We start from the raw sequence: 18897 nt of genomic DNA, 5'->3' as shown, positions 1-18897 counted from the left end.
TGAAACTTGTCCTTTGTAAAAACAAATTTGAATTTTGAAGTGCTAATGCTTATATTTTTATCAATGCAAAGACATTCTAGGTGTAACAGTATTTATATGTTGGAGGCTGATATTTCAATTCTCTTAAAAATAATGGAAACATTCAAAAAACTTTTTACTTTGCTCAGACAATAAATATTTCTTGATTGATTTGATATTATGGGACCAAAATTTGACTGATGATGGTTCACAAAAATTCTAAGATCATGGATAGCAAATGGAGTCCACCAAAGAAAATAATCCAGATCTGTATCTTAATCAGATTAAGTGCATACAGTTTACAATCTGGTTGAAACTGATGTGTATCCATGAACAATGATAAAAGTCATCTCTAATATCCATCATTCTGTCCACCGATGTAAACATTGTGAATTACCACAAACATAATACAATCTCATTCCTTCCTATAATATAAATAATGATATACAAACATTAACATAAATTCTTGGATATATACAGCTCTTGTCTAAGAGACCTCAGTTTTTGTGGCTTTGAATTTTATCACCCAAGACTCAGCCATAGAAGGGTAAAAACAAAGCAAATATATGAATGTATTTTTTCATATTAATCTAAGATTTGAACGACATATAGAAGCGAGGAGCACATATAACAAGAGTATTATTTTCCATAATATTGTCTTGTGTTTTGTTATACATATTAATCTAGACATTTCACATTAAGATAAGTGAGTTATGTTTCTATTGTAAGCTAACTGCTGTTTCAAATTGTGTTAATTACAAAAAAATTCTTTTGCAAAATTTACTACTACACTAAATACTGTACGCTAAACATTTTCACTGCTACATAATTACATGTATTCGCAAAAGTTTTTTGGTAAACTTTGAACTAGAAATCTAGAATTGAAGGCTTTACTTACTTCAGCTTTTGAGCTGTGTGATTGAAAGAATACAGCTTCTTTATGTGAACATTTAGGACAATGATGGTCTTCTGTACGTGGTAAAGTAGGATCAGCTATAACATCACCAACAATCTGTGTTAATTCACTGAAAAAGAATAATAATATTTTTACTACAACCCAGCATTATTTATGTCCTTAAAGCATTAAAACTTGTAATAAGATAGTTTTTTCTGTCATCTTATATAATATACTTTCCGAATCTATAGAGTTTAGATTTTATCTGCCTTGAACAATTTCACAATTGACAATCTTACATCTGCAGAGGTAACAACAGTCTCAGTATACCAACTCATCATTTACATTCTTAAATAACATCTTTCTTCTATTCAGTCCTGCTTATACCATTCAATAAAATAGAATCTGTAAGTGAAGGCTAGATTTATCAAATATACTTACTCTACTTCATGCATAATTTTATTAACATAAATACATCTATTTTCAGCTTCTTGTTGATAGTCACAATTTCTACACTGAAAATACAATTTGACAATTTTACTGATATTCCTGATTTACATTAGCACAACATTATCACAATGTAAACTTAAGATGACTACTTGTACCATGCAGTTCATTCATTTACATATACATTTGAGCAATTGGTGGCTTAGTTTTCATAGGGTTCATCCTTGGGTGGTTACAAACACTCATACCAAGTTTTGTCAAAATCCGTCAAGAATTGTGTCTTGTAGAGTGTTTATGAGCAATTGTGGACGGACCGACGGATGGACGGATATGGGTGACGGCAATATACGCCCCCCATTTCATGTGGGCGTATAAAAATTGAGAGTACAGTAAAGGCTTGTTTGTAAATATAGTCAAAACATAAGAAGGTTAAGGCTAGGGTTGGTTGGATGAGATTCAATCCATTTGATATAGTCTCATTTGGCTCATAAAACTAAGGTATTTGTTATCACAGGTAAAATCATAAACTTACAGCATATAACAATATTTTACTGTCTTTATCTTCTTTAGGATACAACATGTTATTGCTGAAAAAAATATGATAAAACTTTTTAAGAATCAAATAGTCATCAACTTCTTTCCTGAACTGGGATCTGTGCATAGACATAGAGACAACAAAATTTATATAACTATTCTATTAAGAAACCAAAGCAAACCAATCAGTACAATGCCTCGCTACCTCTATTCAAAGGGAATTGTGAGGATTCATTAATAGTGTAAGGGCAGAGTTGAAACTGAATGTTATGTTATATAATGTAAACAGTGGTGTAACCTATTTTCATGGATATAATGATTCAACACCGAATTTCGTCAAAGTTAAGAAACAAAATATTTTCTTTATGTCTTAGATGTTTCCTCAGATATTCTACAAAATAATTAAAATTGGTTTGTTTCGATTTTTTTTATGACAAATATTTCATGAGTAACCAACTCTGCAACGGCGGCAGAATGTATAAAGTATTAATCATTTCCGGAAATACACGAAAAATAGGTTAGCACGAAATTAGGTTAATTGACTGTATATGTATGTACAGGTATAATTCTTTGTACCAAGGGGAGGCATGAAGCTGGTACCATACTGCCACATTGATACATAATGAAAAAGAATTCCATAAACTGGGATCTTAATGAAAAAGTGCCAACAATTAAGTAAATTGGTTTAATTTGAACTTTTCATACCATTCTTTACAGAACCTGATTCCAATAAAACCAGGTCCAGAATCATGTTGTTCATACATAGCCAAATCAAAGTCTGCCATGTTGTGTTCTATTTATGCTTTACGCGTATTTATGATTCAAAAAGAATGTTAATTTCTACTCAATACAAAATACAGGTGATATTTTGCGATTTCTTTATTGATGTGAAATAACCGGAAGTAGCATGATTTGGAATACAGACACGAAATATTTATGAAATTAGTTTTATCACTATTCATCAACAAACAGTTGATTAAAACCCCTCTTAATATGTTAGCAGACTATGTATGATAATTGCCAGATTAATTCATATTGCATTTGAATGAAATATTTTTCAATTCAATAAATATTCGTTCTTGAATATTTTAGTGATTTCTTTTTAGTAATGCCACAATCTGATTGGACAATATTATAAGTAAAGCGTAACCTAAACCATTAGTTGAAGCAAAAACGTAACCAGTAATCTTAAGGAGCAGCTAAAGATAAATATGAATAGAATCTTATTCTAAATGACATTTGAACAAACCAATTCTCCCTTTTCAGAAAAGCATATCGTATTCATTTTAGTTTAAAAAAATTTATAATCTGTGTACGTTTTCAAAATAAGAATTATCCAGACGTTTCCGATCGTCGTCATCAGTAACTCAGTTATTCATTTTCGTGTTGGACGTGTAGGTGTTGAGAACAGCTAAGCTCTTTAAGATTACAAAATGTCAACCGACAGCACTGTCAGATATGATTTTGTTATATTTGGAGCTACGGGATTTACAGGACAATTTGTTGTTGAAGAGGTTGCAAGGATTGCAGAAGAAGAAAATTTGACATGGGCCATCGCTGGGAGAAAGATGGATAAACTTCAAAAAGTTCTGTCTGATGCGTCAAAAAAGACAGGTAAAATTATTATTTGTGCTTTGAGAAGTAAATGTGAAATGCTCGAACGGCATTGCAAGAATACTCGTGTTTCTGCACAGAGTGAAAATAAGAGTTGAACCAATCCTCAAAGAGTTTAACTTCCAATCCAAGAAATTAAATGTTTGTGAGGGTGTGGTCTTACTCTTACGTTACACTTAGTCTTGTAGTTCCACCAAAGCCAAGCACCATTAGCCTCGCTGATCGGAAATGGAACTGCCTCTCAAGCCAGATCTACTCTTTTTAACAAACTCTTTTTGATCACATTTGTTTATTGCAATAATAAGTTATGGTGTTAATGCACTGATAGTTTTGTTGATTGGGATCATATAAATAGACCTAGGGGTACATTATGTTTATGTTATGTTTCCAAATTAAGTTTATGTTTTGTTTTCCACATCATGTGATTTTGAATGCCTCTATAAGTATCATAATATGCATATAACATAATAATTTTACGTTTCTGAAAGATCACATTTCCTTATTACTCATTGCATTAAAAGACAGCTGTGCCATTTTGAGAGGTTCATTTCAGCCTTAAATATATGTAATTTTAAATAGTCTTCAGAAGTACAGGAAATGTATGAAAATCTCACGATTCCTTCAAATATCTCAAACAAGGAATTTCTTTTCGTATATCTGTAAAAAAAAAATTCTGTATATATGGCAGTGTCTCAAGAAAAGACGACTCGTCATTTTAACTTTCAAACGCAAATAATTCTGGACACACATGGATTTGTAGGCTCAGATTTCAATGGTGAGATGTGAATACTACTACTGATTGACTAAAAAAATTCTTGTTTCTGAGACTAAGGTATTACTGGTCAACAATATGCTGCATCTGCCCTTTAATGGAAACTATCCTGAGCAGATGATCCAAGTGACCAGTCAGTAAACAATAGGCCTCTGAACCAACAATGTTAAATATTTATCTTTAATATTTATCTGATATTTTCATAGCAGGCATTTCAGCCAACTTGTTTAGTTTTGTTCTAAGGTTAATGTAAGCTTATACATGTATGTATGCATGTTTTACATTTCAGGAAAAGAATTAGAAGACAAACCTATTATTATTGCTGATGTTTCTAGTGATCAATCATTGATTGAAATGTGTCAACAAGCTAAAACTGTTATTAACTGCGTAGGACCCGTAAGTATAAATTTATATCTGTATAAGTCTAAAACAATGAAGATGACATAGGCTGGAACTCTTGAGTAATAACATGTTTCAGATTCTGTTTTAATATTTTTATGTCAAAAACACTGTTAAAAGTTGTAAGATAATACAAGCCAGTGTTAATGACAATTCTAGAGTTACTTGCATTTTAAGCTTGTTCATTGTGCTTGGTTGGATTTAAATGAACCTGAACATGATATGCGTAATAATTTCATTAGTTCATAGATGGCAAGTAGAGTCACAAAAAAAAAAAAAGAAGTTTTTTTAAGAACCGAAACATACAGGTTTGCATTTAAATTGGATTTCAAAAACATTCATGGTTTATAGATGACTTAAACTTACATGACCAATGCAGGCTTATGCCGCTGATTAAGTTACTGTACTAATTCATCAGATTATTACTGATGCTGAATTCACACACACGGCTGTGATTTTGCCTAGATCAGACAGGAAATTAACTTACAAAAATTATTTTTGATCTAACGATCTTTTTAAGAAATATTTTAAAAGACTAGTGCTTTTTCAAAGTTTATTGTTTTCAAATTCCGGGCTATGGTCCTTCAAGGTGATGGCAATGATTTTTTTGTTTTGCCTGACTTAGTTTTATATGAACAAGTTTTGAGTAATATTCAAATTGAAATATATTGAGTAAAGTTATCACAAGTATGTTTTATCTATGTGTTTAATATCAATACAGGAGTGATAGAACTAAATAATCAATAATTCATTAGTTATATCACACTGACATGTCCTGGTTTTAAATAATAAACAACTTGAATTCTAACTATAGATAACAGATTTCTATTCATGTATTTAAGTTATTGCTGGCATGATATATAGATGAATCAGCGTATTGCAATACAACATATCAGGTATTGTATCACATGGTCGTGTGTAGATACTTGACAATTCTAGATACACTGCACAATAACTAAGTCTCATCCAACATTCATGAAATGTTCCATTTGTAAAGGTAAACTTATCATCAATAACCTTATATAGTATCATTTATTCATTATTCTCAGAAAATATCCAGTTGTGAAAAAAAAAACATTGAAAGTTTGAAGAGCTACATTTTATCTATAAGCCAGTATCGTGTATATGAAACATTATATAGGCAATATTTAGTGTAAGTATACACCTTGACTTGGGCTTTGAATATTGCATTTATCACTTCAAGTCAACACTTGAATCATTATGTTCAGTTTCTAGTTACAGTCTCTTCAATACGTCTGAAACTACCCAGATGATAAATATTTATGATCTGAGCAACCAATCAAAACGCTTTCACTAAGTTTTGCTTTGCAAATATGAACACACACTTGAAACTTCTGATATGCGTATGGGAATTGTATCATGAATACAAGTTTTGAAAATTCTTATTAACCTGTATCAAACTAAGTCCACTACACTGCATAATTCCAGTAAAATGTCACAGGGCACAGATATTTGGGGAAAGATAAATGCCAAAGAGTAGTTTGCCCAAGAATAAGCTGGGAATATGATTTTGAAATTGCTGCTTATTTCTTTCAAATGATGCCATTATGTTGGCTTTTTCTCAAATAATGAAAGAAAGGTAGATACTTTATCATGCTGTTAACCATCCAACAATATCATTGATTAAAAACATGGCCTGTATACATATTTCACTTGATGGTTAATTAAACTTAGAAACAAGTTCTACCACATGCCTTGAATAACTGTATATAGCGATTATGTTAATCAAATTGACCAGGCTATCCAATCTCACTAATATTCGTCTCTGGTTTTGGGACTGGTTAATCAAAATAACTTCTGCTAACATCCTTATTTGTTGTGAAGGTAAAAACAAAAGACTGAAAATAGTAATATGACCTCCTATTTGCCCTGGCTATATAAATAAATAAAATACTTGACATTCTTTTGAAAGAAACATTGTTTTTAAATTGGCGAGGAACGTTATTTTAATGTTATCTTGAAATAAAATGATGATCTTTTTAAAAAGTGTTTATTATCCAGTGTATATTTAAAGGAATTGTAAAAAGGTTTTCTAAAAATAATTGTGTGTTTTCAAAAAATTATACTTGGAATAACAGGTACTAAAAGACCCCAATATGGGACTATATTCAATTGTAACCTAAATTATTTTACTATTTACATATTACAAACAAATTGTAGCATCAATATTAAAATTGACATTAACTTTTTTGAATAATATGTGCAAAATTTATTACACTATTTATTCAAATTTGTTGGCCTATATATTCTAAATGAAATAATTGAAGGGAAAGTAAAGAGGTCTTCTAAATATTTTTATGCATATCAAGGACACTGATAGAATCAATTTGCACCATTCCAATTTTCAATCAGACTTCTGCGAATCCTGCTATTCCACTAAGTGTTTCATGACGTCACTAATTGTTAAATATACTTTATTACATAAGACCTTAATACACATACATTTTTTGTATAAAAACCTACTTTTTGCAACATATTTTGCACTTATACTAATGGTTGCATTTATAGGGCTAGACGATTTTGGATATGATGATTTTAAGCATTAATATATAATATCATGATATGGGTATATAATGGGATATTTTTTAAGTATGTTTTTTACTGGATTTTGAAGCAAACTGGTGATCAAGAAATTTTAAATGGGAAAAAACAATAAATATCTCAAAAAAACACCACAAACTTTATGAAAAAAAATTTGTTTCAAATATTGAGGTAAATGATTTTATCTGGACAATAATTTGATAATATAACATGATAACTATCATATATCACAATATAGCCATATTTCTATATTCTTTGATTCCTATACCGGTATTTATGGTGATAATACCCTAGGCATTGGCACATCAGTTAAGTGTTAATACAAAAGACTAGATGCGACACTTTTCCATGACAGCTTCTTTAACATGCATCACAACCTTTGAGTTTGACAGGGTCTACCTTCAGACTCTATATACATTATATATCTGACTCTCTGAGCCACAGTCCAAACTGGTATGGAAATTAAACTTTAAGGATTGGTAGACTTGTTAGTAAGAACCATGTGATGAACTGAAGTCTAATATGTTGTGTGAGTCATGACATAGATTAAAATTTAGTAGGCCTGTATGTTAATGTTATATACAGCTGTAAACTGTATCTCATTATACACAGACGGAACTAGGCCATATTGTTATCATGTCCATAAATTATCTGGAAGTGATGCAGCCGAAAAATCAGAAATTCCAATTTTCTGTAGTAAATTAAAATGTTGAACTAATCAAATATGAATTCACCTTCGTTCATTATTTTATGTGACTGTTCATTTCACACTGTCTACGTATGTTTTGGAATTAAATGCTCAATCTAGGACAGCTAGTATCAGAGAGGTGGGGGTGGGGATTACCTATCTATAATGGTGCTTGAAGTGTATGATTACATTAAGGGATTTAGTTCTCTTTTAAAGATCTGTTTATATTTTGTATCATGTTTTTTTTTCCTTTTGCCATCCACAATCTGATGAAATTGTTATACATCTTATGTTCTTGGTCACTTTATACTCAACCAATCAAATGCTCTGAACAATAGATATTTTTACTGTTAGTGAAAATTTATGGGACATTCATTATGTGTCAAACCACTTAAATTAACAAATTCCTCAATATGATTTTTTTTCTTTTTTGGAAGAAAATCATCCGATTATGGATAGAAAGTGTAATAACCGGCAAGAAAAAACAGAAGAAATCATCCAAGTCCATGTGTACACTGATATGGACTGTGGAGACTTATGATGTATTTTGGACTTGTCATTATGTGTATAAGTCAATATGTTAATACATTATGATATTATTTATTACAGTACAGATTCTATGGAGAACAAGTTGTAAAAGCCAGTATAGAAGCTAAATGTAATCATATTGATATCAGTGGTGAACCACAGGTCAGTATTTTTATACCTCTTTAATGCAGACGACAACATGAAAATTGACAGAAATGTTACATTTAATGAACTAAATGTACTATTCTAGTGAAAATATGTGATAAAAAAAGGAAAACATGCTTGAATTTTAGCATGGTCTTAAATGCTCCCAAAATAGTTCACAACATGCATCGTTACATTCATTCCTTGTACAGGCATGGTTGAAATTTATCTTGTCTTTGCAGCAAATTAAAGGGATGCTACCTCTATCTTTGATGACCAAAAAGTTGAAATTTTGGTTAAAATTAGTCTTTGCTCATCAGTGGACTTACCTGGTGTTATAACTCCCTCTAATATTCCAATAAATAAATAATAATTCATTAAACTAAGTACGGTAATTTTGAAATATACTTAGAAGAGTGTTTCAATAATTATTTAGTTTAATGGATTTATTATCAATATTGGCATTCTATTTTTTAGTCATGACACCTGGTAAGTCTAACTGATGAATATAATATACACTAACGTCTTGTTGACCTGGCCCTGTTTTGCATCATCATGCTGTTCTTAAGGTGCAAATTTTCAGCAGAATTCTATCAGGGCTCAGCAGGGTCTATTGCATATTATAAGATTGGATAAACAATAGATCACTTTTCGTTTTTTATAATTATTTAGTCGATTGGAGCCACCCAAAATCTGCAAATTACTCTTCAATCAACAATAATGGTGATGTGTGCTTCTTTGCCATCTTTGACCTACTTGAAAGTCTTAATGTCTTCCCAGTGTGACCATTTTGTACTTTGTTTGTTATCAATTAAATATGTCATGAATTATACATACATTACTGTTCATTGTTTGTCAATCTAAATATCTCTGAAGACCACAGCTGTTCAACTTTGTTTTATATCCATCAAGCCAATGTGAAGTTGTGGAATCATGTATAGTTGAGCAAAGTTATGCATATTCATGTCTGGTTTATAACTAGCTCGAAACACCTGCCTCTATTACAGCCTCATATAGATATTTTGACAGTTATTGGCTGGGGTAGAGTCAGAAAAACTAGACCCTGTTTGATGGGGATACCCACTTCTCTAAAGATGCTAAATAATATTAAATTACCTTTACGATGACTGTAAATTAGTTGGTTATCACAGTTGCTATCGTTTTGTTGTGACCATTGAACTTTTGGCTGTGTTCGCAGTTTTGATGGCCAACGAGAGATCGCTTTCGTTAAAAAAAAACTTTTTGGAATCGCAGACGTGGCATAAATTGTGTAGGGGGATTAAGATGGTATGACTAAACTACAAAAATATCCATCTTTCCGACAATGTCTGGGTTTTGTGGATCTGATTTAAAAAAATTGGTTTAAAACCTCTGAATCTGAGGCATGAAAAGAGTCTGATGTTTCGATCTAGTTTGAAACATACACACGACCGGCCACTAATCCACTTTCTGATGTAAAATAATAAATAATACCAATGAGCTCAAATCAGCTGGTATATCAAATACATAGATGACTTAATTCCCTCAATAGTACTTGATCCATATAAAATATTGCTTTTCATTAGTTTAATATATTTTAAAAGAGAGATGTAGCATATTTTTCCTATGATATTTGTTTTACTCTTAGACTTATAGAATAACAGTAATTATATCTGTCTGTACTGTCTACTGTACCATAATATGACCTTGTAGTCTATAAAGATACTGGTATGTCAAGTTGACCTGCCATTACAATTTCTTCAAACCAAACCAGTACAAACAAATCTTAAAGAGATTGTAAAGAAGTTTTCTGAATTTTTTATGTGTATTGGGGACACTGACAGCATCAATTTGTACCATTTTAATTTTCAATCAGATGTCTGTAGATAGTTCCTTCAATTCCACTTAAACTAAGTGTTTGATGACATTACTAATCTCAAAATATGCTGTATCACATTAGGACTTCAGGATAAATGACATCATAAAATGCTTAGTTTAAGTGGAATTGCAGGAACCACAGAAGTCTGATTGAAAATTGGAATGATGCAAATTGATGCTTTCAGTGTCCTTGATACACATAAAAATATTTAGAAGATCTCTTTACTTTCCCTTTAAGTATTTCATTTAGAATATATAGGCCAACAAATTTGAATAAATAGTGTAATAAATTTTGCACATATTATTCAAAAAAGTTAATGCCAATTTTAATATTAATTTTTTGAAAACTTGTTCACTTTTTTTCGTTATGTGGAGCTGGTAAATTTTTAGAAATCGTATCGGGCAATGTAATCCCTGTAAAACATCAAATCAAATATTTTGATACTGTATGCAATGGTAGACAGTGAGCCATAGGCTAATATCTTACCTTGACTGTGTTACAGTGATAATACCAATATACTTAAAGTGACAATTATTTGATTATAGTTTTTAGAGAAGGTACAGTTACTATATCATGGTAAAGCACAAGAAGAAGGTATCTATATTATTGGTAGCTGTGGGTTTGATAGTATACCAGCTGATATGGGTGTCATATATACCAGAAATAACTTCCCAGGTTGGTACTATTGTTATTATATTTACTTGGTTTACAACCCTTTGGACATTCTGTTACCTGTTGTTATGAGGCCCCTAGAATCTTTTACCCAATAAGGGCCAATACAACAATTGTTCTTGTGGTGGACAGTTGTTGAGTCATCTGCTGATTAATGTACCAGAGGAAAGACATACCTCATGGTAAAGGATGTGATTTTAGTGTACAAGGTTGGGGCTCAGGGATCACAATTTTTTTGGTATGGTAACTCATGCCATTAGAGTCTAAAATGTTTTTTTCACTACAATATGATCCACTTAACCCTGGGAGCTTACTAACAAATACTGACATGGAAGTTCCTTGTTCTCAAAGTCTTAAGGCATAAATCCAAAAAAAGAATACCTTTTAATTTGTCCATCATATATCGTATAAGCTAGCTTGTTTATATCAAGTATAATTTAAACAAGTTCTTTTGTTGCAGGTGATTTGAATTCTATTGAATCTTATCTGGATATAAAAACTGGACCTGCAGTAAGTTTTTTTTTTCTTGAATTGCTATATATTGTACAAAGCCAGAATAAATCTAGACTGTTTAAGGAGAGTCTTCATGTTATATAGGGTCCAAATGTTTAAGCTGAATTCCATTTTTCCATCCATTTGTTAGGCACATTTATAGATTAAATAAAACATGCATATAATTTCCCAGGGACAGGGACAGGCATTTTTTTGACCAATCATACTTCAGTCTCAGAAACTGGAATTTTTTGAATGAGCTAATCAGTAATAGTGTTCACAGCTCACTGTCGAAATTTGAGCCTTTAAATCAATGTGTTTAGAATTATCCGCATTTGAAGGTTGAAATGACGATTCGTCAATTTAAGTAAAATTCTTAGTTTGAAATATTTTTAAAAGAAATTATGTGATTTCCGTGCATTTCTAGTACTTCTGAAGACTATTTACATATATTCAAGAGTAAAATCAACCCCCCAAAATGGCACATCTGTCCCTTTAAGATGTCAAGAATCAGATATTCTGAATATGCTGTTGGAATGTATAGAAAAATGATTGGTTCTATTTTATTTTTGCAGGGTGCAGGAATTAATTTTGCTACATTTGAGTCTGCTGTCAATGGGTTTGCCTATGCTGGGGAATTGATGTCATTAAGAAAGTCTTTATTTCCCAGTCCACTGCCAAAAAGTCAACACAAGTTAGCCAAAAGGTATGTAATCTGCTGTAATGACTGTTACCATTACTTGTATTTTATATAATTCAGCTGTAATGAAGATTTTCCTGATTTGTATTTTATATGAATCAGTTGTAATGATTTTTAACTGTTAACTTGTATTTTGTATACATCAGCTGTATTTAATAACTGTCAACTTGTATTTTATATCGATCAGCTGTATTTAACAACCGTCAACTTGTAGTTTACATAGATCAGCTGTATTAAACCACCGCCAACTGGTATTTTACATAGATCAGCTGTATTTAGTAACTGTCATCTTGTATTTTACATAGATCAGCTGTATTTAGTAACTGTCAACTTGTATTTTATATAGATCAGCTGTATTTAGTAACTGTCAACTTGTATTTTACATAGATCAGCTGTATTTGATAACTGTTAACTTGTATTTTATATAGATCAGCTGTATTTAATAACTGTCAACTTGTATTTTAAATAGATCAGCTGTATTTCATAACTGTTAAATTGTATATTATATAGATCAGCTGTATTTGATAACTGTTATAACTTGTATTTTATATAGATCAGCTGTATTTGATAACTGTTAACTTGTATTTTATATAGATCAGCTGTATTTAAGAGTGAAGAGATAGATAAATGGTGCGTACCATTCCCTGGTAGTGATAGATCAGTTGTAAATAGAACTCAGAGATTTAACTATGATCAAAATAAAACTAGACCGGTAAGTCTATACATATCATTTGGTACAATATAAATTGTACTTTTGTATAGAATAAAGCAACAGATGTAGGTATATCGCTGTGACAATTGGAACTGTTTCATTATACTACCATTACTGAATGATTTCTTTGATGTAATTGGTAATATGTGCCTATGGAAAAGTAGATAATGGCATGAATGTGATGCTAAACTGTCTAAACTGCTTTGATATATATTCATTGAATTGTACTGTAACTGTATGTCACATGTTGCATTCTGAAAAATGATAAAAAGCCGATATTTAGATGTATAATTGCACATAATTATTGTGGTTATCATTAGATATTTCCACAGCCTCTTATATTTCATGTAACTCAGCTCTAAAATATGATATCCATGAAATATTTATATTGTGATATTGTTATGTATTTACAGATTCAGTTTGTACCCTACTTTGCTTGTCCTAGTACCTTCTCTATGATTTTGACAGTAATTTTTGGAATATTTTTCGGTCTGTTTGCGAAAATAATGCCTAGCATACTATTGAAAGTAAGTATACATGCTTCTGAACTTCTGTAAATGCAATGCATTGGTTTATCTAGTTAGGTGCTTGCTCATTGACTTAAAGGTCTGTGTTAAGGTTAAAGGTCAAGATAATAGCTCCAGATATTTCTACCTGGCTAGTATTTGTCAGGTGAGCTGACATGGAAAAATGTGTCTGGTTAGCAAGAAGGCCATTATAAAGAACTATAAGCCAGTCAAACATATTTCTGTATTAATATTACATGACAATATATCCATTTATCATTCTTTTTCATTAGTTTCCCTCCTTATTTACTGGTGGACTGGTAACTAAAGGTGGCCCTTCTAAGAAACAAGTAAGTTTTTGTTCCCTATTCATTGATTATGTCAGGCTTTTTATGACTTGCAGCCACGCTCGATCACTTATCAGGTTGCATATCGTGGGTGACGGCTTGAAACCTCGTATATGCCATATTTGGTCATTTTGACTTTTTGGTACTGTTCGAAAGCTCTTAAAAGAGCAGACCTTGTGATCAAAATCTCGTATTCTTAGCTTGATGTAAATAACCCAAAAATCAATAATTAAATAACACGTATATAAACAGTCAGATTTAAAACCTCGTAAAATATATTACGAGGTTTATATTTTCAAAGAATGAAAACCATGTATAGCGGTAAAAAAAAATAATAAAAAAGATTTTAACAAAATACGCATACAAATAGTTTTTTGCGTTTTTCTCAAAAAGTAATTTCGCGTCATATATATCGTTATACGAGGTTTCAAGCCATGTCTGTCAGTCTGTCGACAGATGCTAAATAACTGTCTAGAGGATTTGGTGAAAATAGATATCTTCCAAAGAGATACCCTATTGTGAGTTATTGCCCTTTCTTTGAAATGTGCTTAAGTTGTATTTTGTTATCTGTTTAGAAAGTGTTTATTGTTAGACCGAGATAAGTAACATGACATTATGTATAATGAATATTATATTCTAGATTGAAGAAACCTCTTTCTCTATGACATTCTATGGTCAAGGCTATGACAGTAAGATTGCTGATGTAGAAGTTCAACATGAAAATGCTCCCTCCAAGAAAATTGTTACTAAAGTGGTCGGTCCAGGTAACTAATTTGTATCCTCTGTTATTCCATGCTGTAAATTGTTTTCCTCAGGATGAAAAATAGATATATTCATAGGCTTTGCATGTATATTGTATTTTAATACTTTAAAGTGTAAGCTTGTTCTATTTCGATAGTGAGTTCAGTAAGTCCTAATATTTGAAAGTCAACAGCAGCTGTTCCGATGAGATTTTTATACCAGTATGAGCACTTTAATTAATTAATTTCAAAGCCCATTTTATGACAAAGATCATTGATAGTTTTCTGTTGTATATTGCATGCAAATATGTTCTTGAAAATTTCACAGTTGTTAATTTCATGTTGGTAATGAATATTTGTATTGCCACATTATGGGACATAAAGACTGAAAACATTAATAACAAAAATGCATAATATTGACCCTCAATTTCTTGTGATTTCAGAGCCAGGGTATGTAAGTACACCGATTTGTCTAGTCCAGGCTGCTGTGGTGCTAAATAAAGAGAAGAGTAAACTACCATCAACTGGTGGAGTTTATACTCCTGGAGCTGCCTTCCAGAATACTTCACTAATAGACAGACTTGATAAACATAATGTTAAATTCTCTCTTGTCCAGACTGATTAGGTGCAGAATTATCTGTAGCATTGTGAAATTATCTAAAAGTTGACTCTTCATACAGGCCATTTATGTATTGCATTATGAATATTGTCTGAAATCTTTATATCTTTAAGGTTGTCTGGCTTGTGTATAATGTGTGTCTGGGACACTTTATATAAGTTCTCTTTGCATCTTTCGATTTCCTGTGTCTGGTTTATCTATAATCCAGACATCTTTATACCAATACAATTCACGCCAAATTTTGATAATACATATTAAACTTATATAAATGTTACCAGAATACATACATAGGCTGGAAAACTACGCTGGAATCAGTCTACTTAAAATTAGACCAAACATTCTGTTTTTATTCGCTTTTATTTTTAATATAGCCACTTCATTTAGGGTCAAATATGACAAAAAGGTGTATTCAGAGAAGCATTGGACACTGAATGACCTCTTATCAAAATCCCAGTGATGGAGAGGGCAGGTATTTGATTGGCTGATGGTGTCAAATGGACGAAAGAAGGCCATCTTTAGAACCTGTATTAAAAATAAAAGCTAATAAAAAAACAGAACAAAATTTTGTTCTAATTGTAATTACACTGCCATGGAATCCTTTTAAAATATCCCTCGCCTTTTGAATTAGAATAGAAACTATGATAGAATTTAAACTTACGAAAATGATGGTCAAATGTCCTTATAGATATTTTCGCAATGTTTTACAGAAGAAAACCTAATATAACTATATTTTTTTTTTTGCGTATCTATGATCAAGTCAAACATACACACGAACAGTCCATTATATTCTAGGTAGTATAATTATTAATGGACAGTATACAGTCTGTCTTCATTAGTTTCAATCAACATTTATTTTACCTTTAAATAAAGTAGACTCTTCTAGTTTATGATTTAAGCTTAGAAAGTGAACAAATACCTAACTTGACTGTAACAATGTCCTTCCTATTTCTGTGTGCTATAGTTGTATTATTACTGAGTAGAACCTTATTGCCAAACATTTGTGCTACTTTTCATTTTTTAAATAATTTTGCTATTATTTGTTTAGATGTAGTCCTAAATTGCTGAATATTCCTTTTTTGAAAAATTGCCATTTACTAGAGGCTTTTTACCCCCTTGTTGTTATTTATTGTTATTTTCCCTTACATTGCTAGTTTTGCTTCATTTTCTCTTTCTGTTACTCTTAGTGTTTTGATTATTGTTATTTTCCCTTTGCAATCTTTTTCCAATGTTAGCTAGTTTCTATTGTTATTTTCCCTGTTATTACTGCAATAAGTTTCCAGTTACTACAATTTTCACTTTTTCTTTTTCACATCCATTGCCTTTCTTAATTTGCTTGACTATGAAAGAAGTTCATAAAATATTGATTGAATCTCTTTTTGAGGTAATTGTGCAATGTATTCATCAGCATTAAACCGGTGTATCTGCATGCTTCAATTTAGATTAAGATCGTTTTTGCTGAAAATATCATAGGAACATTATCCTGAAATCTCTGGCAGATGTCAGACATACTGGTAAAAACCAAGTGTACACAAAACAATGCAAAAGTAATTAATATTTATTCTTATAAGATCTTATATTGCTTATTTTCATGTTTTGAAATAGATAGATGCATGAATATACCATTTGAAGTTAGTATAACCCTTTTGTAAAAAGGTGTGGTCAACCTTACAGTTAGTAACCAACCCTTTGTTAATGGTAAACCCTTCAGTAAGTTACCACCCCTTAATTGTGAATGATAAACCCTTGAGTAAGTTACTACCCCTTTGTGAAAGGTAAACCCTCCAGTAAATCACCACCCCTTTGTGAAAGGCAAACCCTGAGTAAGTAACCATGCCTTTGTTAAAAGTCAAACCCTTCAGAAAAAAGCAACCCTTTTATCAAAGGTCAACCCTTAAGTAATCATCTATTTGTTAAAGGTCAACCTTTAGTAAGTAACCCCCCCCCCCCTTTGTTAATGGTCAACCCTTCAGAAAATAAACCTTTTGTTCAAGGCCAGTCTTGGTCAAGTAACAATATTTTCATTAAGGGTCAACCCTTTAGCAAAGTAACAAACCTTTTTTTTTAAAGGTCAAACCTTAGTAACCATAACCATAGAATCTGTTTTGGAAACCATTTAAGTAAAATCTGACTTCTCTGTTCAAAACACAGAAGTCAATGCCAAAAGAAGAGAGGGCACAGTTGATTGTGGGTTATCTGTGATTTAAACTATAGACTGAAGGGACCATACATTTTTATATACACATTCTATAATACAATGATATATTTATTTGTTATTTTATTTATAAATGCTATATTATTATATTTAATTGTTATTAGCTTAGCTTGTTATTTTGATTACTTCGATGACCCTTTGGTAGTCCAGATATTTTTGGTGCTTTTTAAAAGTCTTTGGATGAAATCATGTATGACACGCTTTGTCAAAGTAGTTAAATTTAGGGTTGTTACATTATGCTTAATGCTTATTTTGCATGAACTAATTTCATTTGTGTATTTATTTGGCATTGTATCAAGGTGCTATGATAATAAACTTCCTATGTACAATAGTTTGTTTTTATTCCACATATTCCAGGCTGTATATTGAAGGCTGTGTTTGCAATAGAGCAATATGCAATTATTAACTTCAGAGTAATTTGCCCTTAGTTATGAGTGAGATGTGTAGTTCATATAGCTTAGTTGTTTAATCAAACCTTATTTTTCATGAAAAGAAGTGGGCGCAATCTCTGGTACCCTTTATTGCTATATAATGATGTCAGGCAAAAACATTTTCTGTCGTTTCAAATATCAATGAAAGTAGTGGTCATTCGGTTGATGAAGAGCAAGATGAAGCAATAATTGTGGTCGGAATACTAATTCCTTTAAACTTAATTATGGAGTTGTCTCCCATTATATATTATATTTGATGCAACTAATCAATACTACTGATATTGGAAGTTCATTTCAGCTCAATGTCTCAATCATGTGTCACTTCCGCAATACATTTTATAAGATTTACAATGTATTCACATATGAAGTTTCACCAACAATCGATGGCCAGGTATGAATCGCAAAATAGTACAAACCATCGTTGACTATTGCTTTTATCAATACAGATACAGCAAAATCAGACAGCTTCAATGAAACAGGATTGAAATGAATAGATCATACCATAGTGAGAAAACTATACCAAAACAGAAAAGATACAGCTGCAAAGAAGCAGGAATGAGACAATTACAATGATACAGCTGCAAGGACACAGACATGAGACATTTACAGCGGGACAATAATAATAGAGCTGCAAAGAAACAGTAATGAGATATCTACAACGAGGCATGAATGATACAGCTGCAAAGAAACAGGAATGGGTACAACAAGACAGAAATAATACAGCTGCAAAGAAACAGGAATGAGTACAACGAGACAGAAATAATACAGCTGCAAAGAAACAGGAATGAGTACAACCAGACAGAAATAATACAACTACAACAAATCAGGAAAGATACAACTACAGCGAGACAGAAATATATTAATACAACTACAACATATTAGGAATGATACCAACTACAACGAGACAAAAATCCTACTTGAGTCCGCGGGCCCCACTCATTCATTTGACCCATTGGATACAGCAGTGCTTTTAGAGAACCATGAACAAAATAGTGATAAAATTGATA

The 18897-nt window shown here is 31.5% G+C and overlaps 2 protein-coding genes across 2 annotated transcripts; one reads left to right on the top strand and one right to left on the bottom strand.

The window, feature by feature from the left end:
* Nucleotides 1-380: 380 nt before the first annotated feature.
* On the bottom strand, nucleotides 381-2658 carry LOTGIDRAFT_132099 (hypothetical protein; the record flags this gene model as incomplete). Its single annotated transcript, XM_009066603.1, has 5 exons — nucleotides 381-443; nucleotides 917-1043; nucleotides 1355-1428; nucleotides 1893-1947; nucleotides 2600-2658. The coding sequence occupies 5 exons, from the start codon at nucleotides 2656-2658 to the stop codon at nucleotides 381-383; spliced, it is 378 nt and encodes a 125-aa protein (XP_009064851.1).
* A 317-nt stretch (nucleotides 2659-2975) lies between these two features.
* On the top strand, nucleotides 2976-17786 carry LOTGIDRAFT_222130 (hypothetical protein). Its single transcript, XM_009066602.1, has 11 exons — nucleotides 2976-3508; nucleotides 4570-4676; nucleotides 8539-8619; nucleotides 11005-11134; nucleotides 11592-11641; nucleotides 12199-12329; nucleotides 12918-13035; nucleotides 13449-13562; nucleotides 13835-13891; nucleotides 14529-14652; nucleotides 15072-17786. The coding sequence occupies exons 1-11, from the start codon at nucleotides 3328-3330 to the stop codon at nucleotides 15251-15253; spliced, it is 1275 nt and encodes a 424-aa protein (XP_009064850.1). The 5' UTR covers nucleotides 2976-3327; the 3' UTR covers nucleotides 15254-17786.
* The last annotated feature ends 1111 nt before the right edge of the window (nucleotides 17787-18897 follow it).

Source organism: Lottia gigantea (genome assembly GCF_000327385.1).
Source record: "Lottia gigantea unplaced genomic scaffold LOTGIsca_78, whole genome shotgun sequence".
Lineage (NCBI taxonomy): Eukaryota > Metazoa > Mollusca > Gastropoda > Lottiidae > Lottia > Lottia gigantea.
The sequence above is the reverse complement of the archived record's forward strand: the minus strand, read 5'-3'. Positions and strand labels throughout refer to the sequence as shown.